The sequence below is a fragment of the Enoplosus armatus genome, chromosome 11, assembly GCF_043641665.1.
Source record: "Enoplosus armatus isolate fEnoArm2 chromosome 11, fEnoArm2.hap1, whole genome shotgun sequence".
NCBI lineage: Eukaryota > Metazoa > Chordata > Actinopteri > Centrarchiformes > Enoplosidae > Enoplosus > Enoplosus armatus.
This window is the reverse complement of record NC_092190.1, coordinates 14469875-14495435: the sequence shown is the minus strand read 5'-3', so window position 1 is coordinate 14495435 and position 25561 is coordinate 14469875. Positions and strand designations below refer to the sequence as shown.

The 25561-nt window shown below is 42.3% G+C and overlaps 1 protein-coding gene across 1 annotated transcript in view; it reads left to right on the top strand.

Annotated features, from left to right (window-relative positions):
- Positions 1-25561, top strand: part of fmnl2a (formin-like 2a) — a 49619-nt gene that overhangs the window by 6244 nt on the left and 17814 nt on the right. The window contains exons 2-6 of the mRNA XM_070914007.1: positions 10612-10695; positions 14514-14594; positions 19437-19513; positions 22443-22526; positions 23570-23725. Coding sequence (XP_070770108.1) covers positions 10612-10695; positions 14514-14594; positions 19437-19513; positions 22443-22526; positions 23570-23725 — 482 coding nt within the window. The remainder of the gene's footprint in view (positions 1-10611; positions 10696-14513; positions 14595-19436; positions 19514-22442; positions 22527-23569; positions 23726-25561) is intronic.

Sequence of the window (25561 nt, the reverse complement as noted above, 5' to 3'; positions counted from 1 at the left end):
GTCCAGAAAAGCCTTCAAACGTCAGTGTCATTGTGACAAATCAGTGGCGTGTTGTGGCTTCAGGGCCAGCTTTATCTTGTGGCATTGATATTATTGTCGTTCTCGTTTAGGGGCCTTGAGCTTTATTGAGTATGTTTACAGTGTGATTATAGGCTGAATTGCAGAATCATCATAATGGCTTCATCTGTTGGCCTATTTACCCCCATTGACTAGCTTTAATAACTGAATAATGTGGATCTTTGAGGCCTGTATAAACACGAGGACTCATGGTCTGTCAGCTGACATTTTGGAGTTGTTTGTACATGTTGTCCATCTTTGTACTTTTTTACAAGCTCGTACAATATCAACTCTGTGTCCTTCCATCCAAATGTAGGAAACAAGCAGAGTTGTAACATGCCGAATAACACCATGTCCTTGACTGGAACTTGTACTGTAATACTTTGGTTGTTGAAAAGGCTCAACAGTTTTCTTTAATGTTGCCTCACTTCTTTTTAGGCTTCTCTACCTGAATGTTTTTTTTTTCCTTGGGACATATGCTGCTTTTGAAGCAGCCAGAGTCAAAAAGGCAGGTTTTGTCGGGTAACGACTTGCCAGAATTAACATCTGCAGAGCAGAATGGGAGGTCCTGTTGCATTTGAATGTACTTCATTGCTCTTTGCCGGAGTTTGATATAGGCCCCATCACAGCTCTAGACAATGCAGCAGTCTGTTGTTTCAGGCTTTACTGGACAGAAGATGTGCCTCTCACCCTGGACCCCCCACATGAAACCAAAGCAGAGTGGACCAGCCAAAGTCTCATGGGTTAAGGTTTAGATTAAGTCATTATGTATCTTCAGTAAAACTCAAAAGCCAAAGCAGGGACTCGACAGAATGTCATCCTGAAATGAGCTTATTCTTTAGAGGGTCTGAAGATTCACAGCACCTATTGTTTTAGTGGGCTTTCTTTATTTTTTCCTATTGTTGGAACAGTTTATTCAACTGGTGTTTGGTTAAAAACACACACAATACAGCAGATCACAGAAGCCACTATTGCAGGATCAAAGCCATAGGTGAGCAGGTACATTTCGATGAAAAGCCTGTAATAACTGTCTCGTGAGTCACAATGCTCGACAGATGAATGGGCTTATCAGTTTCTTACAGTAGTGAGTGAATAGGTTCAGTCAGTAACACCTGGTTCAGACGTTTTAGCTTTGACAAATTTGTGACACAAGTTGGAATTTGGCCAATCATAATCCACACTGCTTAGTGGGTAGGAACTTTATCCACGCTGTATCCATGTGCAGCTTACTCTGCTTGATGCACTTCTGCCAGGCCCCCAGGATTTCTGCTTGCTGCTTGCTGTTAAAGCTGCTAACTATGAAATGATGATAATTTGATATCTCCAAACACCAGTAAAGCACGCTAGATCATTTTCCATATCAGCAAAAGCAAACAGAAAACACACAGCTTTCAGTATGTGGGTGGATGTTTGTGCCTGTTATTAGTGCCAGACCGCTTAAATAAGTTTGAATCTATTATTATTTCATTCTGCATCGGACATTTTTAAAATCATAATGCCTGTTTTATGAAGTATGAAAATTACTATGTATTTCTTTAAAAGTAGTCTTTAAATTTTCCATTGTGGGTATTTTAGTTTCCCTTATAAGATGTTGTATTGACTCTGTTATAGTTCCCAATGTTTTCAGCACTTATTCTATTGTTCTGTCATCGCAGAAACAATTCCCATGTGATGAGGCTAGAATACATGGGACTATATTTGTTATGATGTCGTGCTACATCAAATCGTTCCCATAATTTAAGAGAAGATGCTGACAAAAACCTTTGAGACTCTTCAAATGCAAAAAAAGGATTATAAAAGGATTTATAACATATCCAGAAGTGTTAATAATGTGAAAAAAATGAATGTTTTGGTCATAGGGCCATCAACACAACTTGTGTGTGTGGTTGTATTTGGTGGGATGTTGTAGTTAATAGAAGACAGATTAAAAGCTCTGAAGGATTATACTTAGCAGCATCATTAAATTAGTCAGCCTCCTTTTTGTGAGCTCATAAACGTCCTGTTCATCCCACTGCCACCTACTAAAATAAAGTTTATTAATGTAGAAGTAACACAACTTCTATCTGAAGGTGTTTTCTTCAAACCTTACATAACGAATTTCAAGTAAACTAATGATTTCATTCTATAACCCGCTGCATTTACACTCCCATTGGCTCACCAATATTTATCTTGCAGATAAACAACTTTTCTGATACATACTCTTTGTTCGCTTGAACAAGAACATGGACTCCACCTCAGTCCAGGCACTTTCGCAACCTCGCAACATCTGGCCTGGCTAGAACTCCTCTGTGTTCATGTATCACTTGTTTTATTTGGACAACTTCCTGCTGCTCCAAACCATCTCCATAATGTTTCCGGTATTTGGATAACATCCAGCGTGAAGTCAAAGGGATTTTACCTACAATATAAACATTGCACCAGCCTGTCTGCAATGTGTACTGTGTGTTTGCCCACAACACAGCCTAGTAAGTGATTTTCAAACGTCTTCCCTTAAGATACATTGAACAAAAGCTGAAACAGAGCAGCTTGGCTTTACGCTCAAATTGTAATATTTTGCACAGAGGAAGTTATATTTGATTCCTCCTGCATGCAGCTGCTGTGTTCTGTGTATATCACTTGATTTCACTGTGTCATTAATCATATGCAGTGTGGTGTTGCATGTCTGTGGTAAAGGCTCCCTGAATGCACTTGGTGTGGATGACAGTAGGGAAGATGTGGAGAAAATTACACCAATGAGGTGATATCTCTCACCAAGAATAGCTGGTACAGACTGATGATGAGCTGTTAGTGGATGTGAGGTTGGCAGACGGTCTGTTAAGTACAGTAACATTACGCAGTCATCACACAGAGGTAAATGAATGGAATTTCATTGGAATGTGCTTGTAAAAGGGGGAAAATGAGAGGCCAAGCTCAAGCATTTGAACTCACCATTTGGTCGAGAGGCATTCCAGTGAACAGCTTCACAAACATAAACACTACTGTCTCGATGGAGGGGGGCTGCTGAGCCGGAGCGGGGGGTCCCGGGGATTACAAAGCTAATCTGAGGACAGACAGGGGACACCTGTGCCCTCAAAGTACGCCAAGGATTACGGATCCACGTTGTGCTAATGAGGGGAGGACAGCTCGGTTTGGATAGCACATGCCTCAGGGCCGTCCTGCTCCTTTCTCTCTTACGTAGGCAGTTATTGCTCTCTACCACGAATATGACAGATTTAGATTCTTATGTGTGTGAGCCGCAGGGCTCCTCCACTTTCCTGCAGGGTAAATGAGAAGAGAAGTAGCTGGTATATAATGCAGTCTGTCATGTCGTAGTAGTATACCTGGGGAGATGTTTTACAACACAGAGTAGCCTGCAGTGCTAACCTCATTATATCTGTGTAAATACCTTAAAAACATAAAGTATGCCTGTGACTGATGCAGCAAGCTTTGGGAGAGAACTGTATCTGTAGCATCCAGTCATTTCCGGAGTATTGAGCAATTTGCAAATATTTGTAATGACTAGTTGTCAATAACCGATGCAGTCAGAGGTTTTCTTGCTGTGGCATGCAGTGTGGTGTGTGTAATTTAAAAAGACAGCAAGAGGTTTTAAAGAAACAGCAATAAATTAGAGGTTGGAACATTGCTTTGAATGATGCAAACTGCGTGTTTACGACAGCAAGAGATGCGATCCGTTAAGGTCATTAGTTTGATTCTGCCTGGTGTCACATTGCTTATAAGAGCAGAGAAAACAGTTTTGATGATTTGGATCAAATACTGCTGGTTCTGCTGGCTCGGTGTGAAAGATCGGCGTTCTCTCCGGTTGTGGTGCATTAGCAGGGAAAAGAGATGGAAGGAAGAGGAGAGCGTGGGCGTGTCTCAAACTCATTGCAGCCCAAGTCCCCAAGGACAAATCAATCCCTGCTCTGAAAGATATCCAAGAGGCGCTGCACTGCACACTTTTGTCAGTTTCTGTCTCTTGTTAATGTGTATAAAGTTAACACAGTGACGCATGTGCCTGTTTTCACCTGTCATCACTTAACTGCTTTCAAGAAAGATAGTTTTTCATGCCATGGTAGCTTGGTTTTGAGATTCTGTGTTGGAACAAGAAGGCTATCTAATGGGCCATGAACAGGGAGCAAATTGAAAACACATCACTTTCACCTCCAGTGTTTTACTTTGCTCTACACATTTTTGTCCACAACACATCGCATTTACTGCAACTTTGCTCCCCTCCAGAAACTCTTAACTTTTCCAGTTGTATTTGGCTCTTTTGTTCAAAATGGCTTATGTGTTCGAGAGCACTTATAGACAGTATTACTCAAGAGCCAAGTGATGATGTGAAAGCCAGGATGTGGAAGTTAACTGATGCACAGCTATTGTATTATTGTGTTTATCCCAAAGGGTTGCAGAACAGTCCACTTTGTCTGTCGTGCTGCTGTTTTATTCCTGGAGAAGTACTCCATATATATTGAACCTGTTCAGTAGAGTTTTCTGATGATGCACAAGAACAGAAAACACAATTCGCAGGCCATGAATAAATGAACATATTCTATTCAATCATCACAGTCACCACCAGTGAAGGCTGACATTATTAACGGATATTCAAACTTTCTTACAATATGTGCACACGCTATCTGCAAGAAGATGAAGGGGATAACCGAGCTGATCACCCAGGCAGGCAGCCTTAGATCAGCAGACACCTGAGTGTAAAAGTGAACTTGCATCATTAAAGGTATATTTTTTGCTTTTGTGCATTTAGTTTGTAACAGTTCTGTGACATGTTTGAAGGTCTGTTCTGAGCTGATTGGTTTGGCAACAGTCAGAAGAGTAAAGACAGAACCGGAGGAACATTTTCCAACCACTGCAACAGCAATGTAAATGTGTGCCTGTATTCATTTTCCAGGTTGTACAAGTTCAGTATTAGTTGGTTTCTATATTGCAATTTTTTTTTGTTTCTTCAAAAATAAATGTGATTTCAGTTGTTGTGTGTCTGTGTGGATTGGTGTCTCTTGTTTTTAGTTCAAAGATTTCACAGATCTCTTGATGAGCCAGTGGTCAGTTTGCACACCTGGGCACCGCCATTCAAATGGATAGCTTCTCGGTTTTGTTAACATAGTCTACATCTTTTCACAGCAACGGCAACTAAAGCAGGCCCTTCATGTGGGCTGTGTGTTTGCTTTTGTAGCCAGCTTTGCTTTGGGGGCCGTGCCTCCGCAGACCTCCTGGAAGGTAGTGGGTGGTTGGTGTACTTCTAGCCAGCTGCCTATTTTTACTCTTTTTATGACTCAAGCAGCTTAATGAGAGGATACATGGACACTAATAAGTTCTGTCCATATTCCTGAGCCGTGTGGCCTTACAGGAGTTAAACATTGACATAGACTGATATCAGTAGTTGAGCTGCTGAAGTTGAGCTACTGATTGTCATAGTTACAGGCTCTGATTGCTGTTGCTCATGGCTCGGCTGGGTGTTGGTATCCCAACTTTATGGAAACATGCCAAAAGTATGTGGTTTTAATTTGCATTATATTATATAGATATATATATTATAGATGCAGGATGACCATTAGAACTGAATATGAATTAATCCTCACTTGTCAATGGCCAGCATGATGTAGTTGAATATATTCACAGTGGGCAGATTGTGTTTAAGGATTTAATGCTATTCAGGCTTCATGGTTTATTGTACATACAAATATTAAATGTAGCATGAGTAGTGCTTTTAGGATCATTGGTTGTGGCTGACCTTACAACATGCCAGTGAGCATAGTGCATCAAATGCTGAGTAAAACATTTTTTGCATCTTTGCATTTTTTGCATCAAAGTCTGCAGCAATAACTAATATGGCTTTTAATCCAAACAGGTTGAGGTTTATTATCCATGCCTTTTAGGATATGCAGCACTTTCTTTGGCTTGGCGTCTTTGTCATTAATTTGTGTTGTCCCATTTACTCAGCAAGATTTTTGCACACTAAAACCAAAGAGGCTACAAATACTGTTAAATTGGTGAGAAAGAATACCAGATTAATTTCTGATACAATACTACAATCTGCCAATAATCCAGATACAAATTTTTCCTTTTTAATATGTAATAAAATGTCAATAAGCAATTCATATGCTCTTTGCTTAAAATATGGCTATCTATAAATATTTTACATTTGAATATAAATCTATAAATATAAAATGTCCTGCACTGTAGTCTTGCTATGCATTGAGGCAGATATACATATGGGATGTGTGAGCCCCATAACTGTAGCCTGGAGTGGTTTTTACAATGTAAAACCAGAGTCTGTCCAGTGTTGCAGCTGGACAATAAACAAAATGTATTGATTAAACTGCATATATCTGAAACAGCTAATGCCATCTTCATCTTCAACCAACCCACAGTCAAGACTAGAACTCCCTGGTCTTTAATATAATAATTCATTGTTTGAGCTAAAACTCAAAGCTTTTTCCAAATGTTTCCGAAGGAATTCACTCACTAGCAGTACAGATGTGGGACAGCTGCTCTGGAGATGAAATGTCAGTTTGGCAGTGTGAAGCGAGGCGAGAGATGTTGAAGCGTTGAAACCCCACATTTCACAGGAAGGGGTTGGTCGTCCAGCACAGTAAAGTCCATGATTTCCCCCCCTTGGTATCTTCATTTTGTTGTTGTCTGGTGGGAGTTTCTCATGCTTTGTCATTGTCTCCTACAATGTTTGTTGCTGTCTGCACGCTCTTCTTCATGATGCTTGTTGCTTGTTCAACTTCATCATATTCCTTTGCATGATACTTGTGCAGGTTTTGTCACATAACAACTAACATTCCTTTCCTCAAAACACTTAATTACTGTGAGATTTCCTAATGAGTGAAATTTAGGTGTGTGTGTGTGTGTGTGTGTATTCGTCAGGGTGGTCTGCCATCAGGTGTTGGTGAAAAGCTGCCACACCCTTCTCAACATCACCCCATTAATACCACCGATGTGCGCGCACACACACACACACAGACACACATGCAGAAATAGTGCAGTTGTAGACATGGGGTAACCTGACCCCAGTGAGCTGAGTGCCTGTCACAGCTCATTAGCATTGGGATGAAATGAAGGCTGGTAGAAGTGGTGCTTTGCTTGAGTTGGAGCCTCACCAAGCAGGAAGCCCACAGCTCAGTGCACCCACAGCGACTTAACAAACCACCCAGCCAGTCTGCAGGGGCACAGCACCTACACCAAGCACCTACATCATTACCACAAACCCATTTGTTTCCAGGCCAGTAGTCCTCCAACATCCAAACATAACAAGGCAGAAGTCTAGAAATAGCTTAATGGTTTACCCTCCTTTTAATTTGAGCTTGCCATCCACAAAACATAAAAGCCTGTTTTTACTTTTGTGTGTGATACAGTGAGACTGCTAGTAGCTTTCTGTCATTTAATGTGACCGTCTGCTCAGGTGTCAAATTCTGTTATAATGTGTTTAGGGAAGGAACGTGGGTACTAACTCTAGTCATCTGGTTAGCAGCCAGACTGAGTCAATAGAAGCCTCTCTGACTCCCAATTCCCTGCAGTCAGCACAGCAGCAATCAGCCGGCTGGCAGCATCTGCTGAATACTAATGTAGTTTCTTGCTTGCCGCTGTATTGGAGACTGGACGGGCTACAACCTGTTTGTACCAAATAAAACCTGTTGTGCTTCAAATTGATTTTGAAGCATCTAAAGACATGAATAAACACTGAAAGCAAATTGTACTATTATATCAGGATTTCAATTCATTTTGCGGGCTCATTGGCACACCTGTGGAGGAGCACATTGAGCTTTATCAGTGTCTAACTAACTTGCAAACAGCTTTAACTATAGGAGGGACAGAACACGATATAATGAACATAATGAAATAATCAGTTTGCATAAAAGTCTACAAACTGCCCCTTTACTGTCCTCTCTAGTTCTGTTGTTATCAGTATTAACCTCATTTGTACAAATCTATTGTTGTTTGTCTTTACGTTAGTCTTCCTCTCAGTAGCTATGAGTAAAATACAAACGTGTGCAGCCATTTCCCTGCGCCTCCTGAGCAGCTCTCTCTACATTGATTTTCTCTCACAAATGCACTCTTTCAAAATGAAAATGGATGATTGTATTGATCAATAGCGTAACCACACTATAATATGCAATATTGAAAAACAAAATACTTCTAAAACTCTAAAGCAAGTTAGGGATCAGACTACTCGATCAGTGTCCGATTCTATCCTGGTATTACTGGCTCATGGAAAGAAGCTGGATCACAGGATATTCCTCATCCATCTTCCTCTTGCTCCCCCTGCGAGCTCTGCTGGAAAATCCAGTGGAGGAAACGTGGAGGCTGAGCGCTGAACACACGCTGATGGATGATCCAGCCCATTGAATGTGGAGGGGAAAAGAACCCCAAGCTGAGCGGTGCATGACGGCCACATTTTCCCCCTTTTTCTATCCTTAGCGGTGGAAAACATTCTCAGTAAACCTAATGTGTATAACTGAAAGCTGCAGATGAAATGCGTTGTGATTTGACAGCTTTTGCCTGGAAGGCTTTTGTTAGAGGAGCATGCACCTATACTATTTTCATGTTTTTAATATATTTTTTTGTGTGTTTGCTGTGGGTGGCTAACTAATCTCCTGCTGGGCCGCATATTTTTTTGAACATTTTTTGCTGACATATTTGCATGCTCTGTTCTCTTCATACTGTAGGTGGTACGATTAAGTGCTGGTTAATTGTTTCAAGCTTTTCTAATTCACATGGGGGTGGGTTGAATCATGCTTGTGTTAAACCCAGTCCAAATTTTAGACAACTGCAGAAGGTGTTTGTATATGAAGGAAAGAAGAGAAAGCAGGATGAAGAGAGGAGTTGTGTAACAGTTTCTGGATGATTGGGACTTATTTTCAGACATGGTGTTAACCAACACATGGGTCAGATTAGATTTGTCCCGAACAACACGCCCTTCTCAAGAAATCACTCTGAAAAGAAAAGAGGAATATCTTATGTACTGCATTCAGGAGAATGAGAAAACAGTGCTGACAAACATTCGGAGCATCCCCCCTTACTTCAAACCCACTCGCTTTTCACTTTCATTTCCATGCTTGCGCTCTCATTCACCCTCAGTGCAGTGTCTTGGGATATCTGGTCAACTGACTGGTGTCTAGTGACTACTGGATACATTTGATGCAGTTTAGTAGGATGGGGTCAAGCTCGGTCCCCGGTTCTCAAATTCAAAGCGTCAACTCAGACAACAGAGCTTAGATGTTTCTCCTCTCTGCCTCTGTGTCGCAGCCCAGCTCTCATTAAGGAGAGACCTCCTTCTCCCAGCTGTGTTTTAAGACTCCTCTGCAGCACTTCACATGGCAGATATTTTGGGATTTTCTCATTAGTGGCTTTTTTTTGTCGGCCATATATATTTGGAAACTGTGTTGTAGGAAATGGGAAATAATTTAAGTAATATGTTTTTAACCAGGAGGAGTCGGGGTGGTTGAAGGTTTGGATCAGGGTTTTAATCCTAGACGGGCGGAGAAAATCTTGGCAGGGAAAGTGAATGACGAATGTTTTATCCTCCTTCAACAGCTGTTTCTGAGGTGCCTCTGAGCAAGGCACTCACAACTTTCCAGTGTCCACCACATTAGATTACTGTGTTGAGCTGGGCAGCTCACAGTCAGGAAATAGTCTGAAGCAGAACAGGGTTTGTGGTGCAACATGTTTTACTGATTTACTTTGCACAATAGGACTTCGTCCCTTACCTCTTTCATTTTATGATGTCTTCTGCTTGCTGGTCATTTATAGTTTCAGACATGGACTGGGTTGGGGCATCCCTTAAAGACTATATACCACTTAACCGCAATGTCTTGTGTTCAGTTTCCCTGTGTTTGCTCTTTGTTTCTACTGAAAAAAAGAACAACCAAGAAGTCTAAAAAGAGAGAGAAAGAAGTAGGCTGGCGTTCATGTTTACCCCAGCCAAGGACAGAGCATATGTGAACTCTTTTTTCTTTAATTTGTTTATCAGTGATCAACACACTGTGACCTGAAAACTAATGGCCAGTTGGCATGAGGTTTGCTTTGTATATTCTTCCTCCAGAGAGGAAGAAACCTGTTAATTTAGGTGACCTTTCCCTAGCAGCACCATCACACACACACACACACACACACACACACACACACACACACACACACACACACTTTGTCCAATATAGCTCTTATCATCTACTCATTGCAATGTTGAGTGTGAAGATAATGGCAAAGTAGAGAGAGCTTAAACTGGTGCAGGTCTGTCACTCATTGTTTTGGCTCAAAGTGCCATTAACCAGTTCTCAATCTAAAATCTAAAATATTTGAATTCTGTACATACCCTGATGTTGTGAGTGTAAATGCTGAAAAAAGGTGAAAGATCAGTTCTGTCTTCACACCAGGTAAGTGTAAAGAATCATGCATCTTACCAATAACGATAGATAATTCTCTTGCATACCTTTTCCTCCTGCGTATGAGCGTCATTGTTTTTAGTTAGTCTGGGATGTCAGTTTTTAACACGCTCATGTGACTGATGGTGTTTCATTATCAACATCCAATTAACTGTGACCTTTTTGTCTCTTTCAGAACTCGATGAATCTTCCTCCAGACAAAGCGCGGCTGTTGCGGCAGTATGACAACGAGAAGAAGTGGGAACTAATCTGCGATCAGGTGGGCATCAGTCACTCATCTGTATGATATGATGTGATGTAGTGCTGTACAAGTCAGACTTTAATGCACTGGGGCTGCGTGATTCCTCAAAAAACTCAAAAGAAAAAAATGATTGGAATTAATGAAGCTTAGGTACGCAGTTGTATGGCTGTAAAGTTTTGTTCACTCATCAAATAATCGTCCTTCTTTACCGTTGAACAAAGTGATCTGATATGTTCGGTCTTACCGATCTACTGAATATCTAATCCTGGTGAAGGTCTGTCCCACTGCGTGTCGTGATTACAGCACCCATGCTCCATTGCCCTGCCTTTATCCTGTAAGCCTTTCCCGGTCTTTACACACTGCCCTGGCTTCCCTGGTCAAGTGGGTTAAGTGGCGCAGCAGGGCGCACACATCAGTTACTCAGTTAAAAAACTCTTGTTGTTGGCGTCAGTGCTGCATGTAGGAAATAACAGAGGGTGCACGTCGTGCAATGAGCTGTGGCCTGAGTGCTCCACTCAGCCCGCAACCTCCGTGCCAGAGAGTTTTTCTGCCTCCCTGAGCAGAGGAAAACGGAGACAAGATCAAGACCAGCACCCACTCAAACTGTATTGACAGCCACTGACCCTGAAGGGAACAGTGCCAGAAAGAGCTCACCGACCTCCTGACCAGCAGTCAGAGATCCTCTTTTAGTTTGGAGTGGATTCCTCTGTCAGACCTGAAGTGAAAAAAGTTGTTTTCTCTTTTATTGTCAGTGAAGTGGTTTCCAAAAACATTGCCCAGTGTTTTTGATGACAAGCATCTTGGTTTCTTGATACTTTCTCCCTTACTGAAAGAGAAGTAAATGCAAATACCCTCAAAAAGTGCTCTACCTCCGTGTGAATCAGTGGGGTCCATGTTTAAAATGGCTGGTATCTACTGTAGGTGTGAAATTATTTAACTATAAAGCATTGTAAATCCTTTGCTGGTTGATAAAGTTGCCAAAAAGATGACGTTTTCTCCCCTTAGTTTTAACAGTCAGACATTAAAGAATATTTCTAAACTAGTCCTCCAATGTCTTTATTTCTCTCTTGTTTTCCCAACAAGCCTATACCCATGACGGCAAAGGCAGCTCTGGGACTAAAGTATTTTCTGTGTCACACTGAATCTCTTTATGTAACCATGGCAACAGTGATGGAGGGAGGCAGAGAAGCAGAGATGACAGGTACATCCCCTTAAGAAAAACAGGCCCTACAAACGGCCACCAGAGGTTAAAATATTAAACATTTTTCAGGCAGTTATGGGAATTTATGAAAAATGGAGGATGCTTGACGTGAACACAAGGTTAAAACTATACAAGAAAGGGATATGATGAACTCATCACTGTCAAACTCTGAGACTTCTCAGAAGTTGTTGCAATCTTGTGGCTTTTGTTCATATAGATGGGTCTTTGTGTGCACTTAAAAGCACCCTAAACTACCTGCCCACTATCATGCTAACTGATTTCCCCCTCTTGAGTCTCTGCTCAACTCCTCGGGTGCAGAGGGGGAAAGTGTACCTCACCTCTCAAATTTAATCCAAAGCAGCTCCCCCAGACAAACTGTATAATTGCCATAGAGCACGTTGGAACATGTGCGCCTAAAAACCAGACGTGTGTTCTCTATAATATAGTCTATGTGTTTACTGCCCTCCATTCCTCACATTTCTTTGCATGCAACAGGACTATATATATAAACACACACACACAACAGGATATGTACTTGTCAACTCATTTTTTATTTTGCAGACTTGCAGATAGTTCTTTAGCAATGAAAGGCTCAGATAGGGTTGAGCCGTCTGTCTGCTGTCAGCTGTGGCCATGAGAGCCAGCTCTCTTTGCTGACGCCACTGTCGTCTTTCCTGTTTTTGTGAGAAGGACACACTCTGGCAGTGATAAATGTGATGTTGATGATAATACAGCGCAGCCCAGAGATTTGATCTGATCTCCTTTTACAATACGTGATCCTACCTTGTAGGAAATGCTACACTCATGAAGCTGATAACTTATTTTGTTTTGGCTGTCAGAGAGGTGTTGTATCAGTTATGTGATCATTTTGTAAACTGTTTGTGGTGCTGTTGTGTTGAATACATTTTATTATATTTCTGTTAGTTTGGCCATCTTTTAAATGCACAGAGGGAACAAAATATGACACCTTACAAATAAATCCTTTACAGCCTTCTCAGCAACAGGTCTATATCCATTGCCTTTAAATGACAACAGGCATTCTGGGAAAAGAAGGAACATCTGTAACTTATGTAAAAGACAAGGCAGGTTGAAGGAAAATGGTTGCACTAAAACAAGTGTAATAGCACTTTGTGGTGTGTAATAAGGAAGTAAATGTATCTTTTCCAGCAAATTGAACACAGGTGCCGCTGGGGAGACATTTTCACCCACCCCTGCAGAGATGGGGCTCAGTTTCCAGTTATGGAACTTTTGACTTGTGCGATCCTGTGAACACAACTGGCTGTTCATCGGTGGGAAGGCCATGAAGGATCATGTCCTTGTTGCTGCACTTCTACTGGTTGGTGGGGGCGTCTGAACAGTGTGGGGTTGTATCTGACCAGGATAGTGAGCCTCTTTCTGTTGAAGGTTATCACTGGCAGGTGAAAAGAAGCAAGGAATTAGAGGAGAATAGGACATTACAGATTAGGGAGATGACAGAGAAAATATCCAGCCAGCACCAGATAGGATATGTCTTGACTGTCTTTGCCCACATCATATGAAGAATACATTTCCTCAACGACAAGCTGTTCAGTCTCACACTCTCCAATGCAGCGCAGTGTGGTAAATCACTGAACAGAACCATTCATGCTGCTGTGGTGTGGTGCTCAGCCTGATCCAAATACTGTTTCCCGCTCAACACACTGAACCAAATCCAGCACTAATCTCTTGTATTTATATTTAGAGCACAATGATGAGGGATTTGACCTAAAACCTGTTTCTGGCTGAACTTACTGTAAGACACACGACCACACACGTTTTGGTCACAGTCCACAAGCAGGTTATGCTTTATAGCACATTAAAACTAATCACCTTCATTAACAGCAAGATTGTTTATGACCTCCTGCAGGCTGAACAACCTTAACAATCATAGTCTCCTTCCTCAGTGTTATCATAGTGTGACCAGGTATCTGAAGAGTGCATCGCCTTCTTGCTCTCATCTATTACATCGCAACACAACTATTGACGCAGAAATCACTTTTAAGCGTTGAATATTTTGCTAATAAACGAACATTACATTGGCAGTTACAAGTGTCCACACAAGAGCCACTATTATCCTTGAATAAGCCCAGAAGTGAGTTTTCTGAGAAGCAAAGTAAGGCTGATCTCCAGTCAGATCTCCAAGAAAGACGGGGCCACAGAGTGCTGGTTCATTACACCCAAGGTCCATGTGACCTCATGCAAAGGCTTGTCATGTCCACTATAGCAGGCTCTGAATGAAGGAATCATTGTTGTTATTTTCTTTCCGCCTCTTTAAGTAGAACATAATCTGGGGTTCCCATCAACTGAAGGATGACTCACAATGACTGTAATTTACTCTAAGCCGGTTCAGTTTTAATCTGATGGCTTTAGTGTCAACAACAGTTAACCTGGAGATGTGTTCAGACTTGTGAGGGTGTGTGTCACACAAAACTACAGAACTGCCTGAAATCGAAGCTAAATTCATAATATTACTGTAAATGTAACTTCTGTCCTTGTTAATACATTTGTCATATGTTTAACGTCCTGTCTTTCTGCTCTGTACTCTCTCCTTTCTCTCATCTTTATTTCCCTTTCCCTTTGCTCATCTCACGCTTTTGTTTTTCTTTTTTTTTGGCAGGAGCGTTTCCAAGTGAAAAACCCGCCTCACACGTACCTCCAAAAGCTGAGGAGTTATCTAGACCCAGCAGTCACAAGAAAGGTGAGCACCCTCGCTAACATGCTATCCTGTTCCACTGGCCTGGTCGTTCCACTGCTGCAGCTTTTCCTCCCCCCTCTGACCCCTCTATCTCTCGTCCAGGATATCCCTACAGCTGAGGAAAGATTGCACACAGGGCCTCTGGAGCAGACCGCTTGGGAACTTAAGTTACAAAACAGTCAACAGTGTGACTTGGTGAGAAAGGAGACAGTTGTTTATCTGGAACGCCCAGGTTTGAGAAACCTCTGCCCAGCTGAAGTGTCATTAAGCAAGACATTGAATCCTTACCAATCCCTAGTGGTGTTGTTCTGTGGCTGACATCGTGCTCTGACCTCTCTGTGAGGACGAGCAACAGGAAAAGACGTAGTATTGAGTGTCTTGAGGACAGAGAGAGGGATCCAGTTTGCCAATTGCTGCATCTACGTTGCCTTGCAGCATGGCAGGAGCTAACAGGAGATATCACAAGTGTCTTAGCAACATGATAAAGATAGTCTTATGTCATCTAAGCAGCCAGCTCTGGCTGTTTCCCTGGCTGCTTGGAAGGGAGCAGAAGGGAGTAAAAGGAGGGGCTCCATGAAGCAAAGCATCAGCCAGCTCTCAGGCGTTTGCCAAAATTAAGTCTTTTTGGCCTGTGTGAGAGAGCTGTGGGGGGAGTGCTGGGAGACCGGTCCCTGTGATAAACAAATTAACCAATAGACTCTGCCAGAATAACAACAAATCGCTGAATAATTCAATTTGCACTGACTGGAGTTAAAATTTTACATCACAATAAGCCAGCTAGAGCAGCATGAACAGAGCTATAATGACTGTGGCAAAAAGAGAACGACAGTGGCTCATAGAATAAATGTAGCAGTTGGCATAGTTAGCTAAAAGTAATGGATAAGTGGTTAAAACTCCCAGCAGTGCAAATTCAAACTTGACCAAACCAATCTAAATATTCACGATTCACAATTCAATTTGGAACCTGACGAGTGGTGATGATGAAGGGCTACTTGAGTTCATCTCATAGGCCTGTGTGGTGTATATCAGACAGAAAAGGATGGGAACCACTGGTGTGGTTGCTACACTCCTGTGGTTCTGATGCTTAATGTAATGCCTGATAGATTACACACACAGGAGATCTGATAAGAGCAGGAAGCAAGAGGGCACTGACGCAGGTTAACACAGACAAAACACTGTAAAGGTTAAAGCGTGCCAGTTTGTGCCGGTGCAGTGATAGTCTCAAGGTTAGAGACACAGGCTTGTTGAACGCTGGTTCGAATCTCTAGAAGGGCTGTGAACATCTAGATGGTATAAGTATTCCTCTTCCCCTGCTTCTACACCTACTGCTGAAATGCTTTTGAGCAAGGCACTTGGACACACAACGTCCAACTGCCCCATGGGAGATCTGCCGTCTGTATGTACAGGACCCTTTTGCTAATTTCCTAACTCAATAAGAGATTTAAGATGTGTTCCCTGGGTATATAAAGGTGTTTTGTCCTGTTTGTTTGGATGTGATAAGTGGAAGGATCAGTCCCATGTTAAAACAATAATTTGATTTGCGCTTATTCACTATAGTTAGAGTTAGACCGACACCACTCATGTCTGTCTGTTAAATATGAAGCTACAGCAAGGAGATGGTTAGCTTAGCTTAGCATAAAGACTGGAAACAGCTAGTCTCTGTGATTAAGTCCTCCTAGCATCCTCCTAGAGAGTAAAAACAACACATTTTGTGAGATTTGGCTCTGGACAGAAGCAGTTTTCAGTGTTTATGTTAAGCTAAGCTAACCATCTCATGATTGTAGTTCATATTTAGTGTACAGACATGAGAGTGGTATCAATCTTGTCAACTAACTCTTGGAAAAAAAGTGATTAGCGTATTTTCCAAATGTCAAAGTATTCCTTGAAGGAGATGGTGAGCATGTTTAAAGCTCTCTGGGTGCAAACACTCAACATGGTTATGACTGAAGGACCTCAGACAGACTAGACACCATCTACTAGAGTCACATCACTCTTGACTAACTGGTTGTTGGGTCTATATTAAACCACTCTAGATGAGACTTTCCCAAACCTCTCTTTGGTTATTTATCATCTTGTTTTTAATGTTTAATCTCATGGTCCGGCCGAGACACGTGGGTTTTTTGAAAAACCAGCCTGCTTTGAATTGCTGCCTATTCCTTGCCTTGATACAAAAACTTGAAGCAGACAAGGAAACAGGAATTGCACGAGAGAGTAAAGCGAGAAGGGCAATGGAGAGGGAGGGAATGAGAAGACTGAATAATGGAGAGAGGGTAAAGGGGGAGAAAGAGATGGACAGAGAACGAGAGAGAGACAAAAAAGAAGCACAAGAGAGCGCGGAGGAAAAGAAAGAGTTATGGGCTTCTTTCTACATTCCTGCTCCATCCCCCTTTTCTTCAAACTCAAAACAATTGCCACTTTGTGCCGCTGTGAGAGAGCTGGAGGTCATTGCCTCTGCTTTCCATAGGCAGGCTCCGGTGCATTCCTCTGGGCAGCTCCCAGCCAATAGGCAGCCAAGGAGGAAGAGCTCCAGTCCAACTAGTCCCCAAGAATGTATCAGCCATTGATTTGTTTCCAGGATGACCCCTCCTGAGCTCACACTCCCCAAAATCTCTCTTTTTTTCCCCCTTCCACACACGGAGAGTGGAGAGAAAAGCACTAAGATGCTTTTCTCTACGCTCTCACTTTCCCCTTTCACTGTTCCCTCCCTGTCTCCTCCTCTCCCCCCCCACCACCACCACTGTCGGCTCCTCTCCTTTCCTGCTCTCTCTGTGTTGCAGCTGGTAGTACTTAAAGTGTGGAGTGTAGGGCGTTTGGTGGGAGAAGAAGGGGGGGGGTTGCCTCTGGGAGCCTGCGCAGTACCCCTAAATATGCTCTGCTTTCCACACAAACACACAAAGGGCTCCTCCCTAATAAAAACACTCTGTTTCTCATCTCCTCATGTGCCAAACACACGCCCAAGCCCAAAGACACAGACTAGAGAGAGAGCGAGGGAGAGAGAGAGACCCTAGCTGTGGGAACAGCTCTCTTCTCTGTGGATGTTAATAATAGGTTAACAGGGCTGAGCTCTGTTTCCTCCCTGATACAAACGCATCATGGAAAGGGACCAGGCCCTCCAACCCTGGGTGGATACTTCACTTCTCTCCTCTCCTCTCCTTATAGTTTAACGTGAAAAAAAGTGAACCGAAAATCAATTATTGTAGAAAGTTTGACAGGGAGGTCATGATCAGAGCTGCAATTAGCGATTAAGATTAAGAGTCGAAGTGACGTCTTCAGGTGTTGTGTTTTGTCTGAGCAACAGTCCAAAACTTTACAGTGATGTAAAACCGAGAAAAGCATCAAATCCCCACATTTGAGATGCTGTAACTAGGGATTTTTTAGGCATCTCTGCTTGAAAAGGCTTTAATGATTAATCAATTTCAGTTGACCAACTAATTGATTAATCAACTGATCGTTTCAGCTATAGTCGTGATTATTTCAAATTTAGATATTTTTGATTGTTCCCTTCAGTTTACACGCTTAACTTTATTGTGCGCTGCACATAACAATTTCAACAGCTCTCCCGACTTTCTCAACAACCATATTCTCCGGCAGTCGTGAAGCTGCCGTGTTTACTGCAGCAACTACAGCCACGACCGGTGTGACTCAACACTGAAGAAAGATATAGTGAAACATGTTTAATATTAAATAAGTTTCTCTTAAAAAACTCTTTTAAAAAATATATTATAGAAAAGGAAGAATTTTTAGGCTTTGTGTTATTGTTATATTTTCCCATAAAGGGAAAAAAGTAGTGATGAAGTCCCAACACCCTTTTGTATATTGTTGCAGAAAGTTTGAGGAGGTCATCATTATTTCAAATGGTGACAGTGAATTTATTTGTTTGGACTGGGAAATTGTTGGAAACCATTTTTTATATTAGAATAACTTGATTTGTGGTCATTTTCTTGAAGTAACATAATTTACTATGTTTTACATTTTTAAAGAGATGATTTTTGACTTTTCTTCCTGTTGACATACTGTAATATTTTTAACCTCACAAGGATGGTGACGTATTGAAAGATGAATTTCTTTCCTCTCCTCTGATGCAACGGTTTCACTCCCTCTCACCAGGGACGCCCCCCCCCCACCCCCACCCCCCCCCGTTTGATCACCACTGGTCATTTGCGTCACTTGTGTTGTTGCTGCGGTTGTGTAACAGCCTGAAGGACCTTTTTTGTTTTCGGTTTTGCAGATCACCTCAACCAAAGAGGAACCCGCTCACGTTCTCTGTTCTGTTGTTTTCTCTGTCATTCACTGGCAGCTCATACCTCCATGCACGTCACTCACACGCTTCTCTCTTATAGCTGTAGCCACAGTAACGGGACCGAGAATGTGTGTGTATGTGTGTATGTGTATTTATGTGGCTGCTGGGTGTCGTGGTAGGCCTTGAGCGGTAACCAATTAGGTTACTTGATTTTATCACGGTGCTACCACGAGGGATTACTGCTATATAAAGAACCAATGTGAGCAAACAAGATAACGGGAACTGTTCCATATTCACAGTTTCCAATGAGTCAGCTCGCCTTCTCTTCTAGCCTGTTGAACGGTTACTGGCGAGTAAAAAGGCCCACTTAAAAATCTTATGAAAACAACCCAATCCCAACTTTTGATTTTTTTTTTTGTAATCAGCGCACGGCTTGCCTGCTTTCACATTTAAATGTCACTGCGGTTGTGTCTGTCTGTTTGTCTGACCTTTCTGTCAGAAAAAGTTCTCTCCAGCCAAAACATCCCTCTGCACTACCACTTGATGATTTACAGTTCTAGTGGTATGATGAAATATTAACTCCCCTCCCTTTTTTCCTTCCTCAGAAATTCAGACGGAGAGTTCAGGAGTCCACCCAAGTCCTGAGAGAGCTGGAAATTTCGTTACGGACCAATCATATAGGGTGAGTCAATGCAGGATTGTGTGGCTCTTGTGTAGTGTTGAATGTCTCGGAGCTGGTTATATTAGATTCAGGGGGAAAAGTCTGACATTCCAGACACCCGGAGACGCAGACATTGACACTAACCACCACCACCTTCCCCCATTCATCTCGGGTGCTCCGGCGTAATATTACTCAGAAAGCCATGTGGCGATGGAGAAAAGATGAATCAACTGATTGTTTGGGGCGGCGAACACATGAACAGCCTCTGGAAGGAAAACACATTTTTGTTGCAGCAGTTGAGCTCCACAACTTGTTATCTCAGTGTTTCAGTCTGCCGTCCTGAAGAGGGGTTATTCTGGGTGTTACTACAGAGATCATGATTTTACAACAGATAATAACACCCGAGTATTCATGACTAATTCCAGGTATTCCAGGTTAACAAGCCCTGACCTGCTGTGGCTGATATTGATTCAGTGTCGTACAGTCATCCTCAAGGAAAGATCAATATCTCAACGAGCGTCACACAATGTCTCAGTGTTTTGTCTTGCTCTAGATCACAGGGCCGGTCTCTTTGAGATTAGAGACGCTGATAGTTAAAGACTGTGATGGATCGCTCGGCATCATTAATGAGGCTTAATGCATGCTGGGATCTGTAGGATCCAGGGGCCTCATTTATCAACTTCTAAATGAATAAAGATACAGCATGATGCCTTTTTTGTGATGGTCAAATATAGAATTGCAGTGCACAAAAAAAGACATTGGGTACAGTACAACATGAGTGTGAATCATAGATTATCAATTAGCTTTTAATTTCCTTTATGGTCAGGAGTGCTTCACCATGCACTTTATATGTGTACAAACACTGTGCGTACGGATGGTTCAGGATTCTTAGGAATGAGGATGAGGCCTAGCAGCTGGGAGGGATGTTGAAGTTGGAGACCCTGTCGAGGACAGGAAGAGGCGGCCATGAGAGCGTCCGCTGACCACAGACTGTTCTGACAGCAAAGATGCAGAGCTACACCGGTTATACAACCATCACAAGATCTCAAATACACACACACACACACACGTTATCTGAACTACATCTCCTAATCCCTCTGTTTTTCTCGTTTTCCTCCCTCCCACACGCACATATTACTTTACTTCAATTCGTCTACTTCACTGACTCTCACACAAATCATCTGGTGTTTCTGACAACACTGTCTCTCACACTCCTACACACCGATTACACACTGATCAGATTCTGCACCGCAAACCAAAATAAACTCCAGCCGCAGCCAGAGACGGTGATGTCCATCTGGCAAATCAGTCGAGGCATTGTTTATGTGGATTAACTCTTTTAACAGACCCTATGTTGGTAAACTAGATTACATAAATAATCTACCTAATCTAGATTAGACAATGAAGCATTACCATAATGGCAGAGGGACAGGAGGGGGTGGTGGTGAGGAGGGCAAAATGTCACCCGCTCAGACAGTGAATGATTACTGCTTCTTTTCAGAGGGGAAACAGAGAAATATATCTATCATGTAGGCTGTGTATAATGGGCAGATTGTCCCTATATGAGCACTGCTGATGCTAACCCCAGCTCCCCCTGCCTGCTCCTCACATGTTGCTCAGTGGTCAACAACATGTGGTGAATGGGGGGATTGTTAGTTAGTGTCCTGTGGTAATGATTACCATGTGGCCCGACAAGGCCACACCTCCAAGCCCTTTTTTTTTAAAAAACATGCCGGGCCCCACCAGGCACCGCTTTACTGGCCGCTCTCGTTAGTCTTACTCGCTCCCATGTAGTTACACCACAGGGGAGCTAATAAAGAAGCAGCTAGTGGATTTTTAAAGCAGTTTACCCTTACATCTTCATCAGTGCAGTCCCACTCAAAAGCCTGCCTGTGTGTCATTATGTTTATGCCCTGCAAATTTCTCTAATCACTGAGCAATCAGGCCTGTCGAAGCAGTTGGGCTCCAATAAAAAAAGACAGGGCACCTTCGTAGGATGCGATTAAATAAAGATGTTCAGTGATTTGGCTCACACTGCTTATAAATATGGAAGGAGAACAGCACATGCCAAAGGTAGCGGGAGCTTTCTGTGAAAAGCTTGGCTTTTCTGTGCAGAATAAAAAATGAAAGCATGCGGAGTGCTGAATGGGTGGCCCACTTCAGTGCCTGTAAGGAAGGTGAGAATGGGCTTTTGATCATTCTGGGGGCTTGTCTTTACCAGAGTTAGAAACGATGTGTGTGTGTGTGTGTTAGAGAAACAGAGATAGAGAAAACAGGCAGACTCAGTAATGAGATTCTGTATACGTGTGTGTGTGTGTGTTTGCTGCTCTGAGCCAGGAAGCTTTGAAGTCTGTCAAACGGGTCATTACAATTCTTCTTGGCAAAGGGAAGTGAATAATCTGAAAACATCTGTTTAACAAGGTTAGGTATGGTCCGAGCTTGCCTATTACACATTATATACTATACAAAGCATCTCAAAAATATCAATTTTTACTGTTGTGATTGTGAGGCATGCCGATATTAGACATGTTAAACATTGATACTTGCGTTTTTATTATTATTATATACAAACTGAAACATTGAGCACTACATAAAACCAGTGATGTTGTTAAGAGTCTGGTTTCTTTCCAGATAAGAGACAAAAGAATACTGCATTTAATCGAATTCTTCAAGTTTGTCTTTTAAGGCATGTTTGTACTGTTAGGTACTGGTCATTTCTTCAAGCCACTTCTTTACTGTAGACATCCCAGCCCTTTTTCTAGACTCTGAGAATGAGTTGAAACTGATTAAACTCCCGATATTATAAAAGCTGGTTGCGGTCTAACTGCTGATCAAGTATATTTGAAAATGTGCCTCGATCTCCATCCAGAAACCGACCAAGTGATTTTTATAAGAGTCTGTGTGTTGATAAACCTTTTGTTGAGTTAAACTTGTGTTCGTCTCTCTCCAGGTGGGTGAGAGAATTCTTAAATGAAGAGAATAAAGGCCTGGATGTGCTGGTGGAGTATCTTTCTTTTGCACAGTATGCCGTCACGTAAGTCACTACCAGCTCTTTCTCTTTATACCACTATAGTCTATATGCAGAAATGACAACCAACACAATGCTGCTATTCTGCACAGCCGCTGATGCAGCTCCACACAGCACCAGCACCACCACCACCACCGGTGCTGCTGCTGCTGCCTGGTTGTCAGAAACACTGAGTCACTCGGGGCCCATTGCTGACACATTGGCACTGTGTATTATACCATTATACCATAGGCTTCTATTCATAGATTGATGGTGTGATTATTAGTCAGTCACAAGGTCCCTGTTCAGGGCCAAAGAGCCACGCAGTTAAATGTTTAATTCACCCCCCTCCCCCCTCCACTTCACCATATGTTATTATGGTCTGTCCACATTATGAATGGTTAGCCGTAAAAGTGTGTTTACCCTCAGTACCACTGCAGCAGCATTAAAAAGTCAGGGAAACGTGCAGTCTAAAAACTGAAATAGATCAGGTACGCTGTAACTACCAGCTCTTTCCAAGGTTTCTGCCAAGTTCAACAAAACATGAGACCTTTTGCTCACCTATCATGTCCAAACCAAAAACCTTCAATTCTAGCTGCAGCACTGGAGTTGAGTACATTTTCACTTCTGCCAACACTCATTAAAACTAACGCCTGACCGGTATATGAGATGCACTATACAGGATATTGACTTAGCTCCTATCTGTTTTTTTTATATATATATTTATATTTGATCATGTTAGCTGCTGATGTTAAAAACAGAAGTGTATGCTTAGTGGCTCGCTAACTGATGAGATTTGTTTTAATGGCAGTGCTGGCAACATGCTGGTTAGCTTAGCATGTTAGTTGTCTTAGCTAGGCTAGCTTAGCTGGGATGGTTAGCTTGGCCATTGGTTGATGGTATGGCACTTTGATGACTTGCAAGGAAAGGCCCTTTGTTAGCACACATAGCATTGTTATCAAAGTTTTATTATATGATATCATATCGGCTTTAAAAATCGGTCAGGCTTTAAACTTAACACTTTCTGTGTTGGTTTCTTATTTTCTGTCTTGTTTTCATGGTTGTGACAGGTTTGATGGAGACTGTGTGGAGAACAACCCAGAGGCTGCGATGGATAAGTCTAAGCCCTGGAGCCGCTCTATAGAAGACCTGCACGGAGGAAGCACCCTGCCGTCTCCCATCACTGGGAATGGCATCACACGCGCTGGGCGACATTCCACGATACGGTACGATAGACACACTGATGGTTAAAAAGATTCACCATTAACAATGTGCTTTTCACAGCTAACTTTTCCTTTCACAGTTCTTCCCCCCGCCCCCCCCCGTTACCTAGTGTTAAGCCGGAGCAATGTGGTTGTATTGTGATTATTTTGAGAAGTCACACATTTCAAGTCATGATGCCTCAGCAGCCCCTTTATATAGTCATGAGGTCTGTAAGACTTTAAATGGCTTAAGACACATTTCTGCAGCAGGCGGCAAATACCATTTGTCTGGACTTTTTAGATAGTTAAACTCAGGCTTTGGTTTGATTTGGCACAAGATTGTGTGACACATGATTACCAGCAATCATTCATGTGATAGATGATGTAGCAGAAGGAAAGATCTCTTTTATGGAGCAAATCTTTTCTGTTTTGTTTTTATGAACACCAAACAGACCATTTTAACTCCAAATCGCGTGCACAGAGGATTTCACAGCAGTTAATTCATAAACCCATGCTAATATATGCTCTGAAGCACAAATCCCATTCAGTTGTGCTTTATTTCTAATCCTCCCTGTTCCATTGATGTTTTGGTACAGCACTCACCCTTAGTTAGAATGATGCATGTAATTGTTATTTACATCTTATCTGTGCCTTATTGGTGGACATTTCATTGATATTATATATATATTATCAATATCGGCCCCTAACTGACTTTGTACTCCTGCGTCACCTCACCTCACCCACACATCTGCGGACGTACCCTTGTGTCTTCACTTTCAAGCATGTACAGTGTGTGTAACAGGTCAGAGTGCCTTCAGTGAGGCTGACTGTCTCTTCTGTTCTGTCCTGGTGTTCCTCCATAGTCATCTGCTCTTCTGTCTGCCAGTCTTCGACAGCAGGCAGGTCTCAGGTTCACTTTGCTGGCTCACAGTGAGCTTTCTGCAGCCTCTTAACCCTGCATCCCTGCTCCCTCCCAACACACGCACACGCACACGCACACGCACACGCACACGCACACGCACACACACACGCACACAAGCACACAATCCCCCTGCCTCATTGTATGTTATACCTCCCTGCTAGCGCTGCCCGGTTTATTTGTCCCGCTGTCTGTGTCAGGGATGTGAATTATTTGTACTGCCAGCCTCCCCTCCTGCGCTTGAGACTGAATTCTCCTTTTCCTCGGAGCAAATGGGTTTTTCTGCACTCATTGTTCTTGCCTCTGTGCCTGTGTGCTGCTTGTGTGGCTCTCTAAATGCCATTCTGTGCAGAAGCTAGCCTAGTTTCTACAAAAGCCCTTTAAGTAGTAGGCTACAACCACTAAGGATAGATTAGGTAGCCTCCGTAGATCTTCTGTATTTTGGATGCAGTATCTGTTCTCCTGCTTAATAAAAGATGTCACACTAATTATGAAGCATTTTATTTAGTTTACTGTCAGTGGTTTTATAATTCTTAAATGTCCATTATACAGACTCATTGTCCCGTATTGTGTTTATCTCTCTTTAGATTAGCTTTAAAGTAGAATACTATAACAACAACTGGGTGTCAAATTAAGATTTGTATGTCTTCTTCAAACTGCCATCTTGAAGGACACCGAGCACACTGAGCTGTCCAAAGTGCTCCCAAATAAGACGGTATGTCCGAAGAGCTACATGGAGTTGGCTAGAAATACGTAGCTGTATTAGACCTGTATTTTATAGCCTGTAGTTATAGTTGTAGTGATGTTGTTCTGTGGTATCTGTTATTGTGGTCATGTGAGAAAAGCGGTAGGATTTTTTGTGTGTGCATGTTTTGTAACCAGGACATTAAATCCTGGACGGTACAGAACTTTCTCCACAGCACCTCACACCTTCCTTCAGT